Source organism: Chanodichthys erythropterus, chromosome 21, assembly GCF_024489055.1.
Source record: "Chanodichthys erythropterus isolate Z2021 chromosome 21, ASM2448905v1, whole genome shotgun sequence".
In the NCBI taxonomy this organism is placed as follows: domain Eukaryota; kingdom Metazoa; phylum Chordata; class Actinopteri; order Cypriniformes; family Xenocyprididae; genus Chanodichthys; species Chanodichthys erythropterus.
Genome location: NC_090241.1, coordinates 7,930,199 through 7,952,422, shown reverse-complemented (window position 1 = coordinate 7,952,422; position 22,224 = coordinate 7,930,199). Strand labels below are relative to the sequence as shown.

General features: G+C 34.9%; 1 protein-coding gene across 1 annotated transcript; it reads right to left on the bottom strand.

Moving 5' to 3' along the window:
- Nucleotides 1-439: 439 nt before the first annotated feature.
- stradb (STE20 related adaptor beta) lies at nucleotides 440-21,632 on the bottom strand. The gene is made up of 13 exons (XM_067373182.1): nucleotides 21,440-21,632; nucleotides 20,369-20,439; nucleotides 20,197-20,258; nucleotides 15,225-15,308; nucleotides 9,000-9,096; nucleotides 8,730-8,851; nucleotides 6,882-6,990; nucleotides 6,676-6,799; nucleotides 4,898-5,069; nucleotides 4,081-4,185; nucleotides 3,743-3,990; nucleotides 3,443-3,485; nucleotides 440-3,342 (listed from the first exon to the last, which is right to left on the bottom strand). Exons 3-13 carry the CDS (start codon nucleotides 20,206-20,208, stop codon nucleotides 3,181-3,183), a joined length of 1,278 nt encoding a protein of 425 aa, XP_067229283.1. The 5' UTR covers nucleotides 20,209-20,258; nucleotides 20,369-20,439; nucleotides 21,440-21,632; the 3' UTR covers nucleotides 440-3,180.
- Nucleotides 21,633-22,224: the final 592 nt, after the last annotated feature.

The following is a 22,224-nucleotide window of genomic DNA, read 5'->3' as shown; positions in this document are numbered from 1 at the left end:
AACATTAGTTAACAATGAACAATACTTCTATAGCACTTATTATATTTAATGATAATCCCAGCATTTACTAATACAATTTGAAGATTACAAGTTGTATCTGTTAACAATAAAGCACTGTGAACTAACATGAACATTTTTATTCACTAACAATAACAATGGTTTAAAAAATGCTTTAAAAACACTGCTAGTTCATGTTAGTTAATGCATTAATGTTAACAAATGAGACCTTATTGTAAAGTGTTATCGATAATTATGCCAATTAAAATGTTAAGAATTTAACATTTGAATCTACTGCAATAAGAAAAGGCAAAAAGAAAAGAAAAAATGACTGGACACCAATGAGTTTAGAAAAAGAGTAAGAATATATTTATCATATGTCTAAATATCTTATACAGTTAACATAGAAAAACAAAATCAGTGAATACAATATCAGTCACAGTTAAAACTGCTCAGTCCTTCAGTTTGACCTTGATTCATTCCAGAGCACATATTGAGGCAGTGTTGACGGCCGTTTGAACAGCACAGCATTGATGGTTTGGTTTATATCTTCACAGGATTAAAACATGTGCAGTTCCTTCTTAAAGAGCAAGAGGAGGGTTTTGGAAATCTGAACACAGAGATACACACAAACACACATACTGTACACACACCCACACGTTCACGGTCACAGGTTGAGTGGGTGATGTACTAATAACCTTCACACACACATTCATACGTGACATCTGGCTCCTGGCATTCATGGCTCAGTTTGATGACCTCACTCATAGGAGCTGGATCAAATCCAGTGATCTGCAGTTAGTTCATGATGTGATTGGCTGCTGTGAACATCAAACAGGAAGCTCGGATCACACACTTACATGGTCTACTAGGAAAAGCATACTAACAGTATATACTGTTGTATGTGCACAGTGTGCATGGAATACTTGGGTGACCTACTACATTAGTCAAAATGTGCAGCATACAGAAGAGCGCACAGCATGGAATAAAACACAAGTCACGGCATGTCTTTCTTTCATTTTTCTGTCCATAATGAATGTGAAAATGTTGCATGAAGTGAAAAAATTCACAGTCAATCAGAGAATACAGTATTTGACATTTAAAGACTTATTAAATGGCTTGACGAGTGCAGTTTAACTTCCTGTATTTTACAGGAAGTACGGAGAGAGATATCAAAAGCCCTTGACCCTTGTTTAAAAATAGCTAATAGTAGGGCTGCACGATTTAGGGGAATAAAATCGGATTGAGATTTTTCTGATAAAAAATATGATTAAATAAAAATGATCTAGGTTTGCTGTGCTTGTTTGTATGGGCTGCAAAATTTTTGCCAAAACGTAATGATTATATCAATATGTATGATAGCTTGTTTCCACCATAAAATAATTTTAAAAAGATAATTGCGACTTTTTATCTAACAATTTTGACTTTTTTTCTTAGAATTGCGATATAAAGTCAGAATTGTGAAGTATAAAGTCAGAATTGTGTTATAAAGTCGGAATTGCGAGATCTAAAGTCAGAATTGTGAGATATAAAGTCAGAATTGTGAGATATAAAGTCAGAATTGTGAGACAAAGTCAGAATTGCGAGATATAAAGTCAGAATTGCGAGATATAAAGTCAGAATTGTGTGTTATAAAGTCAGAATTGTGAGATACAAAGTCGGAATTGCGAGATATAAAGTCGGAATTGCGAGATATAAAGTCGGAATTATGAGTTATAAAGTCGGAATTGCAAGTTATAAAGTCAGAATTGCGAGATCTAAAGTCATAATTGTGAGATAAAAAGTCAGAATTGTGTGTTATGAAGACAGAATTGTGAGTTATAAAGTCAGAATTGCGAGATATAAAGTCAGAAAGTTATAAAGTCGGAATTGTGAGATATAAAGTCAGAATTGCAAGAGATAAAGTCAGAATTGAGTTATAAAGTCAGAATTGTGAGTTATAAAGTCAGAATTGTGAGTTATAATTTCAGAATTGCGAGAGATAAAATCAGAAAGTTATAAAGTCGGAATTGTGTGATGTAAAGTCAGAATTGCGAGATGTAAAGTCAGAATTGCGAGATATAAAGTCAGAAAGTTATAAAGTCAGAATTGTGTGATGTAAAGTCAGAATTGCGAGATGTAAAGTCAGAATTGCGAGATGTAAAGTCAGAATTGCGAGATATAAAGTCAGAAAGTTAAAATGTCGGAATTGCGAGTTATAAAGTCAGAATTGCGAGATATAAAGTCAGAAAGTTAAAATGTCGGAATTGCGAGTTATAAAGTCAGAATTGCGAGATAAAAAGTCAGAATTGCGAGATAAAAAGTCAGAATTGTGAGATATAAACTCGCAATTCTGAGAAAGTGTCAACTTTGAGTGATTAATAATCAGTATGTAATCTGATGAAAAACTTTATAACTCGCAATTGTGAGTTTATATCTCGTAATTCTGAGAGAGATTGCTTTTTTATTTTTTTAATTTTTTAGTGTCGGAAACAAGCTTCCATAAATATGAGTATTATAATGATAATCATATTAATATTATTACTAAATAAAAATATCAAACAAAAATAATAAATATGACTATTGTAATGTCACTGTAAAATTTAAAATCAAGTATTTAAAAATATATAATAATAATAATAATAATAATAATACTTTGTGCATGGACTGAGGTCATGTGGATCAGCATTTACTGCGAACCGAGTCACTCAGAGACACTGAAAACACTGCTGTGCTTCACTGTGAAATATGCAGTGCAGCCTTTGAGATTTAATAACTGCACTATATCACAATTTCACTTTTATTTTATCATTTAATAAATCTTTTTAAAACGTATTAATAGGCTTTTAGTTTAGGTCATAGCCATTAACATTGATTTTATACTTGCTATTGCTAGTCAGGAAATGTCTAGGCAGCTGGTATGTACTCATTCTAGAGAGTATTTGATTGGCTAAAAATGTAGATACGCCCATAAGTGCAAGATGATGTCATCAATATTTTGGTCCATAAAGAGAGGGGGATTTAGACCAAAGAGATTTCACTGTGGGTGGGCTACCGTAGTTTGATATGACATAAATACAAACTAAGTGAATGACAAAATGTAGCAGCTGGTTAGGACGGATTAACATGGAATATATTTATCGCTAGTTGCTTGGGTCGAGGTTTGTGTGAGAAAGGAAGTGGATAAGAGAGGGATAGCGAGGTTTAGGAGAAGTCCCACAAGCAGTCCTCTGGCTCAGTATCGGTGGGAGACGGGGTGTTGCAGGTCTGGGTCGGTGTTCCGGATGGAGGCGTGTCTGGAGGACAGGACACTGGCACGGCTGGATACATCAAACTAAGGAAAGAGTCCCTTGTGTGTTTCTTCACCTGGAAGACACAAAGATCAATGCAGGAATTACTTCAGGTTACACTCTAAGACTGAAGGGACGATAAATTTAGTGAAAGCTTGATGAAAGGGTGAATCTACCTGTCTGAAGAAGGGGTGGGAGAGGAGAGCAGTCGCAGACGGCCTATACAACACACAAGCATATTGCATGGGGTTCAGAAAAGATAAAAAGGTAATAGAGATATTTTTATCTGCTCTAGACAGGTTGATTTTTTTTTTAAATCTCCCTACCAATACCAGATGAATAGAGAAAACACTTAAATAAAAAACTTTTGCATTATTTAATTAAAAATATATTTTTTGTGTGATGACTATGGAATTATTTAGCAGTTTTGAACTCTGGCTGCGTAGTGTGTTTGCTAAGGGTCTCTCTATCTCTACCTGCGTTCAGGCTGCTGCTGCAGGCACAGTTGGACCAGGTTGTGCAGTGTAGCAGAGTGGTTTTTGGGGGCAGGGCTTTGAGGTCTCTCCGCAGTGGCAGTACGAGTCAGACTTCCAGTCGCAACACTCTCTCCGATCCCCGAATCCACACCAGAGCGAGACACCTTGAGCGCCCCCATGTCTCCGAGTGGGTAAGGGGGGACGTCAAGGAGACAACAGTGAGAACCCCGCAACTTCTGAAGCAGCATCTGCAGAAGAAACAGGAAGTGAGTGTTCATTAATCATAGTTACATTCTCAGTAGATGGCAGCAGATGACACACGTGATGAACGGCAGTACCAGAGTGGGTGGCATGTCCTGGAACGGCACTCTGCCACTGACCAGCTCACATGCCACGATTCCCAGACTGTAGATATCTGATTTCACTCCATAGCCATGAAGATCCTTCATCACAGAAAGAGACACAAAAATCCATCATAATGTCTCATGAAGCTTTATGTTTACAATTGATGTTGGTAATTAATTAGGAATGGACAAAATATCAGTACTGTATTGTTATCGGCTTATATTATAAAAACGATTTTTCAAATGTAGTGCTGTAGGATGATTTTATTTTATTATATATATATATATATATATATATATATATATATATATATATATATATATATATATATATATATATATATATATATATATATATATATATATATTATATTTCATTCATTAATACAGTTTATTAATTATAGTTAAAAAAAAAAAATGGTAATACAATTTTTATTTTATTACCTTTTTATTTTAATAAATTTTACTGGTAGTCCACTGTCTGAAGAATTTTTGTGTATATTATGTCACAGTATACTTTTTTTTTTGCTATCCACACTTACATAAATGAACAATAGTGTCCTGAAAAAAAAAAAAAAAAGAATGTCTTTAAAAATAAAGAAATCTTACTGAAGCCAAACTTTTGAAAGGTAGCTTGTATATCAGACAGTTTTGGATATTTAATTGTGCAAGCTCATTTTTCACATTTTGACTGCTCCTGTCATAATCTAATGCTCACTTTATTTTTTTCATATATAGTTTATTGTTTTATGCGGTCTATAATGCTACTGTTTGGATCAGCTTTACATCTGAATTGCACCTAAAATGTCACCTGTCGCAGAAGCTCTGGGCTCAGCCACGGCAGGAGAGACGGACTGTGCTGAGGCATGTCAAACACAGCTCTCATCCTCTTGCCATCCTTCATCAGACTGTACACACTTTGAAGCCCTGACAAACACACACGGCCTTCAGCTGACAGCAGCACATGACTGGCCTTCACACCTCTGCAGGAGAGATGAGATGAGAAGACAAGAGATGAGGAGAGATTAAAGGGATAGTTCTCTCAAAAATGAAAATTCTGTCATCATTTACTCACCAAACCCATAAGACTTTCTTTCATCTTTGGAACTCAAATTAAGATATTTTGAAATCTGAGAGATTTCTGTCCCTTCAATGAAAGTCTATTCACCCAAAACATCCATTGTATTAAGCGGTTCAATCCAAATCTTCTGAAGATTCACTTTATATGATAAACAGATTTAATTTAGGCTTTTATTCACATATAATCATTGATCAGCGAACATAAACAGAAGCTCAAACGTGCTGCATTACACACGAGAATAAACCTCATTGGTTCTCGTGCTTCAAGCAAGCATGCTTGAGCATACATTTACCATATTTATATGCTGTGAACAATATTCATTGATCAATGTTTATATGTGAATAAAAGCCTAAATGAATCATACAATCGTTTCTCTTCAGAAGACCTGTGCTGAGTCCCAATTGACATACTAGCCATCCTAAATAGTAATTAAAATTAGAATTAGTGTGTCCAAATCACATTCAAAAGATACCCGAATGGTCTACTATCTCCGGTTAAATCCGAAGTGCAGATCTGTGCACACTCTAATGGCTAATATGGCCCACAACCCATTGTGCTTTGGACAAGGTTTCGATTAGAACTACAAAAAAAAAAAACTACAAACATGGTGGATGTGCGAGACCGACAGTTAAGTAGAGAGGTTTAGATAAAGGGGTTTGAGTGATTAATAATCAGTATCTAATCTGATGAAAAGATATTTATTTGATGTTATCCACATTATATTTCATCTGCAACAGTTAAATTTTAAATGCATCATTATTCAAACACATTAGGAGAGTATCCACAGCAAAGAGGCACAAATAGCAGATCAATGTGCATTTCTCTCTGAAACAGTAGGAAATTCAATTAAATTGAAGGAGGATTTTAACTGTGACGAGATTGACAGGGCAATTTAAGCCGAAGTCTTGTGTAGCCAGACCTTTAGTCTGATGGCAGAAGCTCCACTGCAGCTTTCATTGGACAAGGACTGCCCAGAGGCTGTCTGACTGACATGCAAAGCAACCAATCACAGTTCATTTTGTTCCACGTCATGTTTAGGGGAGTGAAAATGTAAAGTTGATGTCCCTACGATAACAGACCGGCATGCATCGAATACATTGTTCATTCAATCATTCAATTATTCAAGAATGTTGTGCAAGTTTACTTCTACAAACTACAATTAGTTACTTTTTAGGGAGTAACTATTATGAAGTAGCATGTCCCAAAGCCTATTCTTCTGCACACTCAAAAGTATGTACTTTTTCCTTCACAAAAACCGTACATACTTTATGGCATAGCATAAGAAGGTTAATTGGAATGCAGCACTTCACAATCTTTTTATGAACGTTTTGAAGTTTCAGATAACTTTCAACGGAGGGACAAAAATCTCTCATTTGTGTTCCGAAGATGAACGAAAGCCTGATGGGTTTGGTATGACATGAAGGTGAGTAAATGATGACAGAATTTTCATTTTTGGGTGAACTAACCCTTTAATTAAAGTTTGTGAAACCAAGCAATCATGTGCTCACCTGTGCACGTAGCCCATGTGGTGCAGGTACTCGAGAGCCCTGAGCGCTCCATAAAGCAGGTACGCGATCAGAGACTCGCTCATTCCATCCGGAAAGTACGACCTGAGCAGAGAGTCTGCAGAACCTGAAAAAAAGCGTGTGCAGAGAAGCTTTTATAAGGACAGGATGGGAAAAGAAAAAGAAGGTAAGAGACTGTGGACTCTTACCGTAACTCATGAGAGGAGACAGAACCCAGAGCTGACAGCACGAACTGAACACCAGTCTGGACGTGAGCAGGTTTGGGTGACGAAACCGTCTGGACAGCAGAACCTCATTCTGCAATTAATATGCACAAACTATGAATGCACAAGCACAATGGGCTTGTCTGAGAAAGATTTGTGTGTAAGTGTCTAAAAACCTGAAAATGCCCTCACAATTACAGTCAATCTTCTTCAACCTATGCAAGGACAATCATCATAACAGGGTCAAAAAATCTCTCTCTCATGTCGCAGACACCAATGCTGTTATTTTCCTGAATAATGATGTCAGCCTGTTTCTCAAACAAATCATGGTATGGCTTCAAAAACCTTCAAATATAATAAACAAGTCTTATGGGGTAACTTTTTATAATATTTTTGTCATTTTTGGTGCTTAACAGTTATTCCATACACTAACAGTCACTATGAAAATAACCTCATGTCACAAAAATATGATCATCAACTCATTTAATAATTACATTAATTGAATTAAAATGTCCTTTTTACTCATTTCCCTGTGCAAACCGGTACTTATATATATATATATATATATATATATATATATATATATATATATATATATATATATATATTTATATATATATATTAACACACACATACATACATATATACACTACCGCTCAAAAGTTTGGGATCGGTAAGATTTTTAATGTTTTTAAAAGATGTTTTGTCTGCTCACCAAGGCTGCATTTACTTAATTAAAAATACAGTAAAAACAGTAATATTGTGAAATATTATTACAATTTAAAATGACTATTTGAAAATATTTTAAAATGTAATTTATTCTTGTCTTGGCAAAGCTGAATTTTCAGCATCATTACTCCAGTCTTCAGTGTCACATGATCCTTCAGAAATCATTCTAATATGTCAATTTGCTGCTCAAGAAACATTTATTGTTTACAATTGTACAAAATATTTGTGTACAATATTTTGTTTTTAGGATTGTTTGATGAATAAAAAGTTCAAAAGAACAGTGTTTATTTGAAATCTAATCTTTTGTAACATTATAAATGTCTTTACTGCCACTTTTGATTGATTTAATGCATCCTTGCTGAATAAAAGTATTAATTAAAAATTCTTACTGACCCCAAACTTTTGAACGGTAGTGTGAAATGCTACAGAAGCTTTGTATTTTAGATAAATGCTGTTCTTTTGAACTTTCTATTCATCAAAGAATCCTGAAAACATCAACATTTCAACATTGATAATAATAACAAATATTTCTTGAGGAACTAATCATCATATTAGAATGATTTCTGAAGGATCATGTGACACTGAAGACTGGAGTAATGATGCTGAAAATTCAGCTTTGCCAACATGAGAATAAATTACTTTGTAAAATATATTCAAATAGAAAACAGTTATTTTAAATTGTAATAATTTTTCACAATATTACTGTTTTTACTGTATTTTTAATTAAATATATTAAGCCTTGGTGAGCAGACAAAACTTCTTTTAAAAACATTAAAAATCTTACTGATCCCAAACTTTTGAGCGGTAGTATATATATAAAATATTTATTTATAGTATGCAGTCTGCTTTCGCAACATTTTGAAAAAAAGCTCCCTTCATAAACAAAAATAAATGAAATCCATAGAAATGCCAATACCATAAAAATCTGAAAATTAGACGAAAAAGAAAATTATATATATATATATATTTTTTTTTTCTCTAAAGTTTCAACAATTTGATTTAAAAATATTTATTTTTGAATATTATTTCATATGTCAGGCTTTATAAAGCTTCAATTCCAAATAGTAGAAATCAATGGGATGCTCTCATAAATGTATTACACACCATTAGCTGCAGAAGCTCATCTTCTGTACACTCGTCCAGGTTTGTGTTTTTTACTGCCACCAGCCGGCCAGACGGTGTGTGACGTGCCATGCTCACCTGACTGAGGTTGTTAAAGCCCCGGCCTGCATATATGTACAAAAATACCCGCACACATAGACATTAGGAACCGAGTAGAAAATACGGTAATCATCAATCTTAGTTACATATAAACATGAGAGTCCAGGGAATAACTAACTTATATCATACTATAAAGTAGGACATGGTCCCTACCCAGTTGTGACAGCAGCTGATAGTGGGCGGGGTCAGTGGAAAGATCTGTGATGTCATCTTCATCCGTCAACACAGAACACGGAGACACATCACTGCTCTGTCACACACATAAACACAGCAGACAAACACACACGTCCACATATGAACAAACACATCACACGTACACAGAGAACTCTACTACTGTAACATGGGTAAAACTGATTAAATCCTCCACACAGTGGTGGTCGTGGTTGTTAGATGCTCACTAAGGTACTCTGGTGAAGACTTCAAATGTTAATAGAACATAAGACACTTCCTGTCCTGTGAATGGCACTAATGTGATGCTGGAGGACCTGCTGGGCCAGTGACTGGAACATGGAAGAATGTTTGCAGGTCTCAGATCAGTTTTATCCTGTATCAGGATACGAAGGGGGTGAGGCCATGTTGGGCTGCTTTAGAGAAGAGCAGGAGTTGTTGTAGTAGAGTATTGTTGCCATGCCGTCATTTTAAGACGGACTGCTTCACAAACGAAGGTCAATTCACTGCTGGATTTGCACAAAAGATTATCATGACGACACATGCTAGTCGATGAGTTGAATCAACTCCACAGCAACTACATAAATTTATCCACTAACCATTCAGAAACATCCAGATGCATTCTAAAAGTTGTAACTTCTTCCTGAGTCTCTCCATCAGTGTCCGACTCCAGTTTGAACAATGTAAGGCTGAACACTGTTACTGACAATCATCATTTTGGCTGTGTGAGATTCTCCAGCTTTGTTGTTGTTGAGCAACAGAAGTGAGAGCTGTTAAAGCTCCTCCCTCTACCTGGAGAAGCAGCTCATTTGCATTTAAAGGGACACACACAAAAACGGCATGTTTTTTCTCACACCCAAATAGGGGCAAATTTGACAAGCAAGAATAAATGATCTGTGGGGTATTTTGAGCTGAAACTTCACAAACACGTTCTGGGAGAGACTTATATTACATCTTGTAAAGGGCATCATTGGTCCCCTTTAAACCCAAATATTAATATTTTTTAAAAACTAATAAAAAAAATTACAAAAGCACATAAAACTACTAAAAATTAAAATGAAAACTTAAAAGATATAAATAAAAGCTAATTCAAAATATTAATAAAAACTACAATAGTATATAAATAAAACTAAAATAACTGCTGAGAAACACTGATCTTTATAATACGACAATTTCTAGTCTAGATGAAGGTTAATGGGATGTAGAATCTTTGAAAGTACTAGTGAAATAAGAGACTAACATGAATAGCATTTTTAAAATGTCATATACATTTATCATTCCCTGGGAATCAAATAAACAAATGTTGCTAGTGCCATTACTACTACAGTAGAAGTGTTTTGTAATTAGAAATAAATAAAAAAGATTAAACTCTGTGATTAATTACATAATTCATAATGCTTTGGGAGTTTATTAAATTTGGTTTATGTTCAAATCTCTTTGCAATTAAGCCAGATATGTTATTACTCAGGTAGCTTCTATAAATGTCAATATTTTGTACTTTAGCTAACTCCATAAGCTCATAACTTTTTTTGTTAAATAATATTCTGAAATGCCTCTGGAGACTGGGAAAGTGACCCAGCAGGCTGCAGTAAAAGACCAAATATTTCTGGCACAGGAGGGAAATATTTACAGACAGCCCACAGATGCCTTCAGACAAAGACATGGACAATAGCACAAGTGAGCTTTCATCCAGATCAATGGAACAGAAAAACTGCTTTGTGACGCCCAACACAATGGATTCACTCAAAGCCTCAGAACACACTTGAGCACAACAGCTCAACACAACAACAATGTGAACCTCACTGGAGCTTGTGCTGAATAAGCAATGACGTTTCAATTGGCATGACTACACTGATCACAAGACATAGCGTATCCTAGAGTGACTTTCACACTGACAACTATTTGCAGTGACAAAGTGACTGGAAGTCATTTATTTTAAATCGGAGTTGATGATTTAAGGTGATGTGGGCAACAGGGGCCGTTGGCAATGCAACAAAGTTGAGCTGAGTTCAATCTATCTATCTTTCTAAAATATATATATATATATATATATATATATATATATATATATATATATATATATATATACACACACACACACACACACACACACACACACACACAGGTGCTGGTCATATAATTAGAATATTGTGAAAAAGTTCATTTTTTTTATTGTAAATTATTTTAAAAAATGAAACTTGCATATATTCTAGATTCCCTACATGTAAAGTAAAACATTTCAAAAGTTTTTTTTTTTTTTAAATTTGTTGATTAGAGCGTACAGCTCATGAAAGTCCAAAATCCAGTATCTCAAAATATTAGAATATTTACATTTGAGTTTCACTAAATGACCATCCCTACAGTATAAATTCCAGTTATCTCTTGTTCTTTGAAACCACACTAATGGGGAAGACTGCTGACTTGGCAATGATCCAGGAGACAATCATTGACACTCTCCACAAAGAGAGTAATTCACAGAAGGTCATTACTGAATGTGGTGGCTGTTTACAGAGTGATGTATCAAAGCATATTAAATGCAAAGTTGACTGGAAGGAAGAAATTGGGTAGGCAAAGGTGCACAAGCAACAGGGATGACCACAAGCTTGAGAATACTGTCAAGTAAAGCCGATTCAAACACTTGGGAGAGCTTCACAATGAGTCAAATGAAGCCGGAGTCAGCGCATCAAGAGTCACCACACTCAGACATCTTCAGGAAAAGGACTACCAAGCCACTTCTGAAACAGAAACAACGTCAGAAGCCTCTTACCTGGGCTAAGGAGAAAAACAAACTGGACAGTGAACAGTGGTCGAAAGTCCTCTTTTCAAATAAAAGTAAATTTTGCATTTCATGTTGAAATCATGGTCCCAGAGTCTGAAGGAAGACTGGAGAGGCACAGAATCCAAACTGCTTGAAGTCTAGTAGGAAGTTTCTGAAGTTAGTAATGATTTGGGTGGGGGGGGGCGTGACATCTGCTGGTGTTGGTCCATTGTGTTTTATCAAGTGCAAAGTCAATGCAGCCATCTTCCAGGAGATTTTGGAGCACTTTATGCTTCCATCTGCTGAAAAGCTTTATGGAGATGCTGATTTCCTTTTCCAGCAGGACCTTAGCAACTGTCCACAGTGCAAAAACCACTTCCAAGTGGTTTACTGACCATGATATTACTGTGTTTTATTGGCCAGCCAACATGCCTGGCCCCTGAATCTATGGGATATTTTCAAGAGAAAGATGAGAAACAGTCGATCCAACAATATACAGATGATCTGAAGGCTCAATAGTGCCTCAGCAGTGCCACAGGCTGATCACTTCCATGCCACACTTCACTGATGCTGTAATTTGTGCTAGGAGCAAGTCATTTGCTGTAATATGTGCTGCCGACCAAGTATTGAGTGTACAAATGAACATACTTTAAAGAACTTGAACTTTTCTGTTTTGAAAATCCATTTTTTGATTGATCTTAGGAAATATTCTAATATTTTGAGATACTGGATTTTGGACTTTCATGAACTGTACACTCTAATCATCAAAATTAAAAAAAAAAAAAAAAAACCTTTTAAATTTTTCACTTTACATGTAGGGAATCTAGAATATATGAAAGTTTAATTTTTAAAAATAATTTACAATAAAAAAAAATATATATATATTATAGTTGTAAGATGCTTACAACTATCTTACAACTATTTTGAGACTGATAATGATTGAAAAAAAAACAAAGATGACAGATAGATTCTGTCAATGTTAATGCGTTAACGCATACAATTATTTTTTTCAGTTTAAAGGCTGATTTATACGTACTTCTGCGTCAGACCTATGCCATGGGTTAAGTGTCGGTTTTCATTTATACTTCTGCGTCGTGCAATTACACATGCAGACTGCTTAGTAGGCAGTGTCCATGGGCATGTTGATGGTGTAACCCACATTATCAAGGCAAAAGCCAAAGAAGGCAGCAGCTTGTGGACGTTGTAAGAGAAGCAGCAGCAGTGATGGCAGCAAATAGACAGCGACTTTTGTCGCAGCTTGTTGTTAAATATCGAAGTGTAGTTATGTCACAAGTGGAAATGCGTATAGCAGATTTTTTTTAACCTGAGGGAGGAGTTCTAGCAGACCAATCACAGCATGGGACCGTGGACTTGGCAACACTGGCTACGCCGTAGGTTTGACGCAGAAGTATAAATCAGCCTTAAAGGTGCTCTAAGTGATCCTGGGTGGAGTAACTTCCTGTTGACGTTTAAAGTGTTGTAAAACAAAACAGAGGCTAGCTAGACCCTCCTCCTCCTCCTCCTCCTCCCCCCCCCTCCACTCCGTGCTTCCTGAAACAGTCATGAACGTGCATTTAAAATCATTCTTGTCGGTTATTGGCTGGAGCATGTTTATTATGTTTTGTGGTCCAGGCTGCACCAGTTGGTTTTTATTGCCGTTTTCGGAGCTTGTGGCGACTACAGAGACCGCGTTTTTTTTTTACAGTGTGTTCAGGGGACAGGCAGCTAGCGGATAGTGAGGAGATGTTTGCTGTATGTGACAAAAAATGTTTTGGCCAAAAAACGTGCGACATCACTTAGAGCACCTTTAACACATTAAAATATTTAATGCAATTAATGCAGCATCCGTTTAGCTTGTGATACATACGTGATCAGGCTATCATTCATTCAAGTGTAATAAAATCAATATAAATCTGATTAAAATCAAATTTATGTGAATGTGAATCTCCTGTCTGTGTGACACATGCACACAGAAAGCCGCTTCAAATAGCATGCCGGGCGCATTGAGTTCTCTTTCGTGGATAAACGCACAAAAACACGCAAAATTATGTCAAAAGGCCCATTTTATCGAGTATCCTCATAAGCTCAGTCTTAAACTAGTTAAATGAAGTCTTAAATGAACAAAGAATTGTGAGAAAATGGGATGCAGATCTTAAAGTGACAGCCGGTCTTAAAGGTGCTACAGAGGATTTTGTTTTATAATTTTTTTCAATATTACTTGAAACTGTCTTTACTAACTGATAAAAGACTATTTATTAGGTGCACTGAAAGGAACAATATTAATATACATCATTTGTGCACGAGGTAGGGCCTTAAAAACATCATCCAATCATTTACGAGATCATCGCGTAAACGATTGGCCCTCTGGCTTGTCAATCACTGCCATGACGTTCCTTGTGAGAGACGTGCGCGGCTGCGCGCTCCAGTAACTTTCCACACTCCACAGGCGCCGCATGCAATGTTTTTGTCAGGAGACAGGAGTAACAACTGCAGATTATGATTGACCTGCGGTGAACCCGACATAATGAATCCACTAACACGACACAGCGAATGCCGGTGGTAAACAAACACTCGTGCACGAGTTTTGGGAGGCGTTCCCTCGAAATGAGCTGTGAAGGAGGGGGGTTGTTCTTACGCATGCACTCATTTCAAAAACTCACTAACAGTCTTTGGTTTCTCAGTCAACGAAAAGATCCTCTTTAGCACCTTTAAAGTGACAGCAGCCTAATAAAACTGCTACAGTCTGTCATTAGTTAAGCAAAGAACAAAAGAAAATCATTCATCGCTCTTAACGGAATAACTTTTGTAGCTTTAATAAAAATTAATCTACATTTTAATCTAAATTATGCAGTGAAGACTAAAGTGTTTCATAACTTCAATGTCTGGATATTTGTTAGATCAAATATTTAAAATATGTTTATGCTGTTTCTACATTAATTTGGAGATTAAATGTGAAATTATTATAATATAAAGTATATGAAAAACTTTAATGGTAGGTGCAATTAATTACAGAAAAATGTGCGATTAATTCCTTTTTTTTTTAATCGATTGACAACACTATAAGATACACATTCTTTCATGCACACACAAATATAATACAGTATTATATTGACAATATTGTTTGTAGTTTAAGTTCATAAAAAATATCAGAAATATATGTTTTGTAACAAAACCTCTGAGTGACTACTACATTTCTGAAAATTCCTGTCATTCCCATTTAAACTCCATTTCAAAACCCTGTGGTTTGTGGCCAATTCAAATTCTAACTCGCACCACATTAAGCCAATTCCTAAATTCTGAATTTTTACTCAGTCCTGCTAGCAACCCACAGTGCATTTAATCACTGCCAGTGTGAATTCCCCTTGAATGGCTTGTCGAAAGAGGAATATTCAATGCCTGATGCATTTAAACACACCACCATGAGCCATGATCTATTATTAGACTCTACTGACCGAGCACTGATGGCTGATGTCTTCATACTGCTCCTCTATGCTGATGGACTGGACTTGTGAGTGGGAGGAGATACAGGTGCAGTCCTGAGGGGAAGAGGGGAGGAAAGATGAGACATGCCCCCCACCCCACAAATGAATATGGAGGTGAATATGAACTTCCAAAGTATGAATATGCATGGAAGGGTGGGCTGAAGGGCAAAGCAAGACACGGCAAAAGGAAGACATGATTATGGAAATCAAACTTGTCATGTTTGATTAAGCTTTGGTTACAGGAATGTTCCAATGCAAAAAGTCAACATGAAACAAACATTTTACTTCCATAATGTGACGTATTACTGGGTAAAACACAATCCATTGTAAGTGCATTACTGCAAACACTTTTTTTTTATAAACTATTGAATCTGGAACAGTTTTTTTTAATGAGTGAGACATTAGCAGACACACAATGATATTAATAATGGTTGAAATGTCACTTACATAAATTAGTGTTTGATTTAAATATATTTTATTATTATGAATAATGGTGGAAGAACACGTGCTGTAATTTCCCAGAATTTACTCAAGATTTTAAACGGATAGTTCACCCAAAAATGGAAATTCTGTCATTATTTACTTACCTTGTTGTTCCAAACCTGTATGAATTTCTTTCTTCTGATGAACACAAAAGAAGATGTTCTGAAGAATGTTGTAAGCAGAAAAATGAAATTCATACAGGTTTGGAACAACTTTTTGGCTGAACAATCCCTTTAAATGTCAAAATGTTTTTATATAAAATAAGCTAAACACAACGCAAAGGACATTTTGTATTGCTGCAAAATTAACATCTGTTTTTATGGCTATTAATCATTTTGACAGTATGTATGTATGTATTACTGAGTGAAAAAGGATAAGTTGTAAGTGTATTACAGCAAACAAATTTATGTTTGTTTTTTACAAACTAATGAACAAGCCATGCTTATAGAACTTATTCACAGCAGCGCAATCTTTGATTTTTCTGAAATGAAAGCGAGGCTGTGAGGAATAGACATATACCTCTTCAGTGGGTTGCACTGTTATTTAATATGTTTTTGGATTGCTCTGCTGATGAAACACTGTAAATATCTTTCCAAGAATTTCAGTAGACAATAGGAGTGTAACGGTACACAAAACTGACTGTTCGGTATGTACCTCAGTTATGAAGTCACGGTTCAGTATGGGTTCGATTTAAATAAATCATGACAGATTTGTTTAAACATACATTAAATCACTAACATTTAAGTAAAAAATATAATGAATATATTGGCTAATATATGGCAAGCCGTTTTGACTTTTATTCACATCTCAGGATATGAATTCTTCATATCAACAATTCAGTTGTTGATATCAGGAATTACATTTCCACTAGTAACGATGTTAATTCTTGATATCAACATTTGAATTTCCACTAGCAAAAACTAGAATTCTTGATATCCGTAATTGTATTTTCACTAGTGAAATGTCACCATAGGCTGCCATTCAAATTCAATTGTTGATATCAAGAACTGATTTCTTACAAGTTGAAATTCCAATTTCACATATCAGAAATACAGTTCTTACTAGTAAAAATCGTAATTTTTGATATCTGAAAAAGTATTTCTGATATCAATATAATTTCAGATATCTAAAATGGCTTTCTTACTAGTAACAATCACATTCATGATATCAGAAACTAACATTGTCACTAGTGAAAATCTAATTATTGATATCAAAAATTAACATTTTTACTAGTACCAATTCAATTTTTGATATCAAGAACTGACATTTCAACTAGTAACAACTGAATTATTGATATCAAAAATTATTATTTTTACTAGTAAGAATTGTATTTCTGATATGTGAAATTGGAATTTCAACTAGTAAGAAATCAGTTCTTGATATCAACAATTGAATTTGAATGGCAGCCTATGGTGACATTTCACTAGTGAAAATACAATTACGGATTTCAAGAATTCTAGTTTTTACTAGTGGAAATATAATTCTTGATATCAAAAATTAGCATTTTAACTAGTGAAAATTGAATTGTTGATATAAAAATTTTACTTTGTTACTAGTGGAAATGTAATTCCTGATATCAAAAATTGCCATTGTTACTAGTGGAAATGTAATTCCTGATATCAAGAATTAGCATTTTAAAGGGATAGTTCACCCAAAAATGCAAATTATGATTTTTAACTGGAACCGCTGCCCTCTGTCAGTCAAATAATAGCAGTGGATGGGAACTTCAACTATAACAGTAAATAAAACTTGCTTAGACAAATCAAAATTAAAACCTGCGGCTCGTGACGACACATTAATGTCCCAAGAGACGAAACGATCGGTTTGTGCGAGAAACCGAATTTTTACCTCTAATACACCACTATGTCCAACTTCGTTCAGCTTCCTGTTAGTGAGGTCAAAAAACGCGTTCTGTTGACGGAAGCGATGTCTCGCCCATATACTTCAATGAGCGCGAGACATCACTTCCGTTGTCAGAGCGCGATCAGACCTCACTAGCCGGAAGTTGAACGAAGTTGGACATAGTGGTGTATTAGAGGTAAAAAATTATATAAATACTGTTCGGTTTCTCGCACAAACCGATCGTTTCGTGTCTTAGGACATCAATGTGTCGTCACGAGCCGCAGGGTTTAATTTGGATTTGTCTATGTACATTTTTTCGACTCTTATTGTTCAAGTTCCCAATCACTGCTATTATTTGAATGACAGACGGCAGCGGTTGCAGTTAAAAATCATAATTTGTGTTCGACTGAAGAAAAAAAGTCCTCTACATCTTGGATGCCCTGGGGGTAAGCAGATAAACATCAAATTTTCATTTTTGGGTGAACTATCCCTTTAACTAGTGAAAACTGAATTGTTGATATCAAGAATTCATATCATGAGAATGAATAAAAGTCAAAACGACTTGCCATACTAATATAATGCATATTTAACAAAAGAACTAACAAGCTGTGGACACTGAATGACTTTATTAAGGTAAATGTAATGCTATTCCTTACAATATATTGTTTATAAGCTGTTTTATTGACGTCTTTCCACTGTTGAGTGATATTACATGATACATTTCAGTAAGTTGTACTGTATCTTTCAACATACAGTACAGTCCAAAAGTTTGGAACCACTAAGATTTTTAATGTTTTTAAAAGAAGTTTTGTCTGCTCACCAAGGCTACATTTATTTAATTAAAAATACAGTAAAAAACGGTAATATTGTGAAATATTATTACAATTTAAAATAACTGTGTACTATTTAAATATATTTGACAAAGTAATTTATTCCTGTGATGCAAAGCTGAATTTTCTGCATCGTTACTCCAGTCTTCAGTGTCACATGATCCTTCAGAAATCATTCTAATATGCTGATTTGCTGCTCAATAAACATTTATGATTATTTTCAATGTTGAAAACTTTAGTTCCTTTTTTTTTTTTCCGGATTCCTTGATGAATAGAAAGTTCAAAAGAACAGCATTTATCTGAAACACAAATCTTCTGTAGCATTATACCGTTCAAAAGTTTGGGGTCAGTAAGAATTTATTTTTTTTTTTTTTTGAAAAGAAATTAAAGAAATTAATACTTTTATTCCGCAAGGATGCATTAAATCAATCAAAAGTGGCAGTAAAGACATTTATAATGTTACAAAAGATTAGATTTCAGATAAACACTGTTCTTTTGAACTTTTTATTCATCAAATAATCCTGAAAAAAAAATATTGTATATAATATATATAATATTGTACACAAATATTTTGTACAATTGTACACATTAAATGTTTCTTGAGCAGCAGATCATCATATTAGAATGATTTCTGAAGGATCATGTGACACTGAAGACACTGAAGAGTAATGATGCTGAAAATTCAGCTTTGCCATCATAGGAATAAATTACTTTGTGAAATATATTCAAATAGAAAAGAGTTATTTTAAATTGTAATAATATTTCACAATATTACTGTTTTTTACTGTATTTTTAATTAAATAAATGTAGCCTTGGTGAGCAGACGAAACTTCTTTTAAAAACATAAAAAATCTTAGTGGTTCCAAACTTTTGGACAGTACCTTCAGATGTTCATTCATGTTTTATAACTAGCATTAAAGAGGAAGAGATGATCGCGTTCACTCGTTTACTATACAGTGATCCGTCACGTCACATCAAAGAGCGCCAAAACAGCATTTTTTGTTTGAATTTCCTGATAAAATGGAAAGAATTTGAAAGATGCCATTTTGTTTCTTATCGAAAGTAACAAAACGCAGAGCTTATTGTGATTATTGGTGGTTAGGCTTGTGTACCTCTTTAGTCTTATCCACCTTTCCGTTGTCATAATTCACCAGGAAACCGAAGTGTTCCCAAACAGGAGACCTTAATGTTGCAATGTAATGCATTTGGTACACATATGCACTGTACAAGAAGTCCTGTACCAAAACGGTTGTTGTTACACCCCTAGTAGACAAAAATATCCAGACATAAACTGTGGAAAATTAAAAGTGATCCAATAGCTTTATACATCTTTTAATAGCGGATACTATTGAAAACACAGTTAAAAACAAGTCTATCCCTCACAGCCTTACTTTCATACCTGTCATGGCGCTGCTCTGAAAAAGGTCTATAGAACCTTTATTGAATCCGGAACATTTGTTCATGAGTGAGACTATCCGCTTGGATTCAGAGGTGAGATGGTGGATTGGTGGATATTAATGAGGGCGTTTATTATTAAATGTGCTGATATCTAGGGACTAGAGAAAAATCAGGCCATGGATTTTATTCAGTGAATATCTTCAGCTCATACAAAAACATCCCTAAAGTGCTACTACAATACAGAATACTAAACCCACTACAGAATCAAATCCAAACATGATTCTGATACCTAAAAACAAGACCTGCAGAAATAATCACAGAAAGCATGAAATCCAGAACGCATTGAGCTTTGCACAAACAAGCTGGGTATAAAAAGATTTGACTCTCACCAGAAACGACATGAGGTGCTTTTGGCTGAGCTGATGCTTCACTGGAGTTCATTTATCTGATTCTGGAGACAGTGAATAACAATTAGTGCATCTGCAAAAATACTTCAGTGGCAGTTTCCAGTGTGCAACGCTGCATTTTTCATCGCCTGAAAAAACAATGTTTTTCGCTTACCTGGCTTTGCTCGGATTTCAGTGCATAAAAGACACAGACTTCATCTCATCTCATGCTGCTCCATTAGAGTCCTATGAACCAAACCATCAGCAGAGAGGCTTTCAAGCACATATCAGATTTCCAGGGCTTAAATAACATTGCATATGATCCAAATCCAAAGCTTTCATTTCAATAACACACCTCTCTATTTTCTAGATGAAAGCTCATCGAGCTGTTTATTTCTCAATAGTCTGATTTCAAATGCATCCTGTCTGAAATTCCTCAGCATCTATGTTCTAGTCCAGTAGCCCATGCACTGTATCCACGAACAGAGCAGCCGGATTCAGTGTCTGGCTCCGCTTGAATGAACCTATGAGTCTGATTTCCTCTCTGCTCGAGACATCATCATCTTCAGTTATCTCTGCTGATAGGATGTCACATCTGTCTAGGCACATCAGCTCTGATATCAGCGCAAGAGACATTGGGAAATACTGTCCATTTTGTGTCGTTAATATGCAATTAATATTATACCAGCATTGAAATGAGTTCATGCTTGCCAGATTACACTTTATTTAATAAGAAAAATATTTAAGATTATTACATATTTACAGCTCAAGATGAGGCTTCTTAGTAAAATTGCAAATGAAAAGTAAATAAATGCACACGGATGCACAATGCAGCAAACATATAGATATGCATAAACATGCATGCCCAAATGAGATGAAATCTTTATTATTAATTATGTAATTATCAGAGCAACTGAGAGCAGGTGCCCTTCCTAGTCCTTGACAGTGATTGCGTGTAGGTTAAAAGGGTTAAGAAAAATAATATCTTCGAGAAAGAGCCATGGTGCACTAGAAAGCTCTAAAATAAACTGGACTTTAACATTAAACCCTCCTTGTTTCATATAAATTTAAATAATGTTGCATTAGTGCATTTGGTGAGTGTACAAGATTTTTTGCTACGTTAATAATGCACGAATAACATTATTTTCACGTGCTACAATAACTGTTGTTTTATAATATTATACATAGGAATAATTTGCTGAGTTTGTGTGAATCTCAAAGCCCTATATATAAAAAAACAACTCACCATTGTTATGCATGTGGATGGAGGCTCATCTGTAAATTGATTTTGTACCCTTGATTTTGACGGCGAGCGTCAGTTCTGGGCAGTTACAGTCACTTCGGTCATATCACAGTTTTATTCGTGAGGAAAATCAAAAAGCGCCTTTCATATTTAATAACATTTGTAAGTTGACTTGCCAAAGCTTTTCTTCACAGTCCCAGCTGATCACGCGTCACGCTCGACGTATCGGATATATTTACATAATAAAAGTCTTTCATACACACACCGGAGAACTGTATACAATAAAAATCTCACTAGAGGGCTATGCATAATAAAAGGACATAATCTATCCAATGAATTCGCCTCTCTGCCTTTTAAATATATTTATTACTTAGTTTTTTTTTTTTTTTTTTTTTTTTTTTTTTTTTGATGATGATGATGATGATGATGATTATAGGAAGTTATCTAAAACAGCAATCTTAAATTAAATTACACTTTTAGAATCTCAAATGAATAATGTTACAAATTGTGCTTTATTTTCAAATAATGGAACTATAATGTATAAATAATGAAGGTTCTCATCCTCTCTTCACGTTCTTTATTTGAACGCTCATAATTAAATATTATTTTAAAATATAAATATATAGGATAGGCAAGGCAATTTTATTTGTATAGCACATTTCATACACAATGGTAATTCAAAGTGCTTTACATAAAAAAGAATAATAAAAATAGAACATAAGGAATAGAAATAACAGTAAAAACAGAGAAATTTGCTATCTGGATGGAAGAGCTAGGAAGTTTCAGGG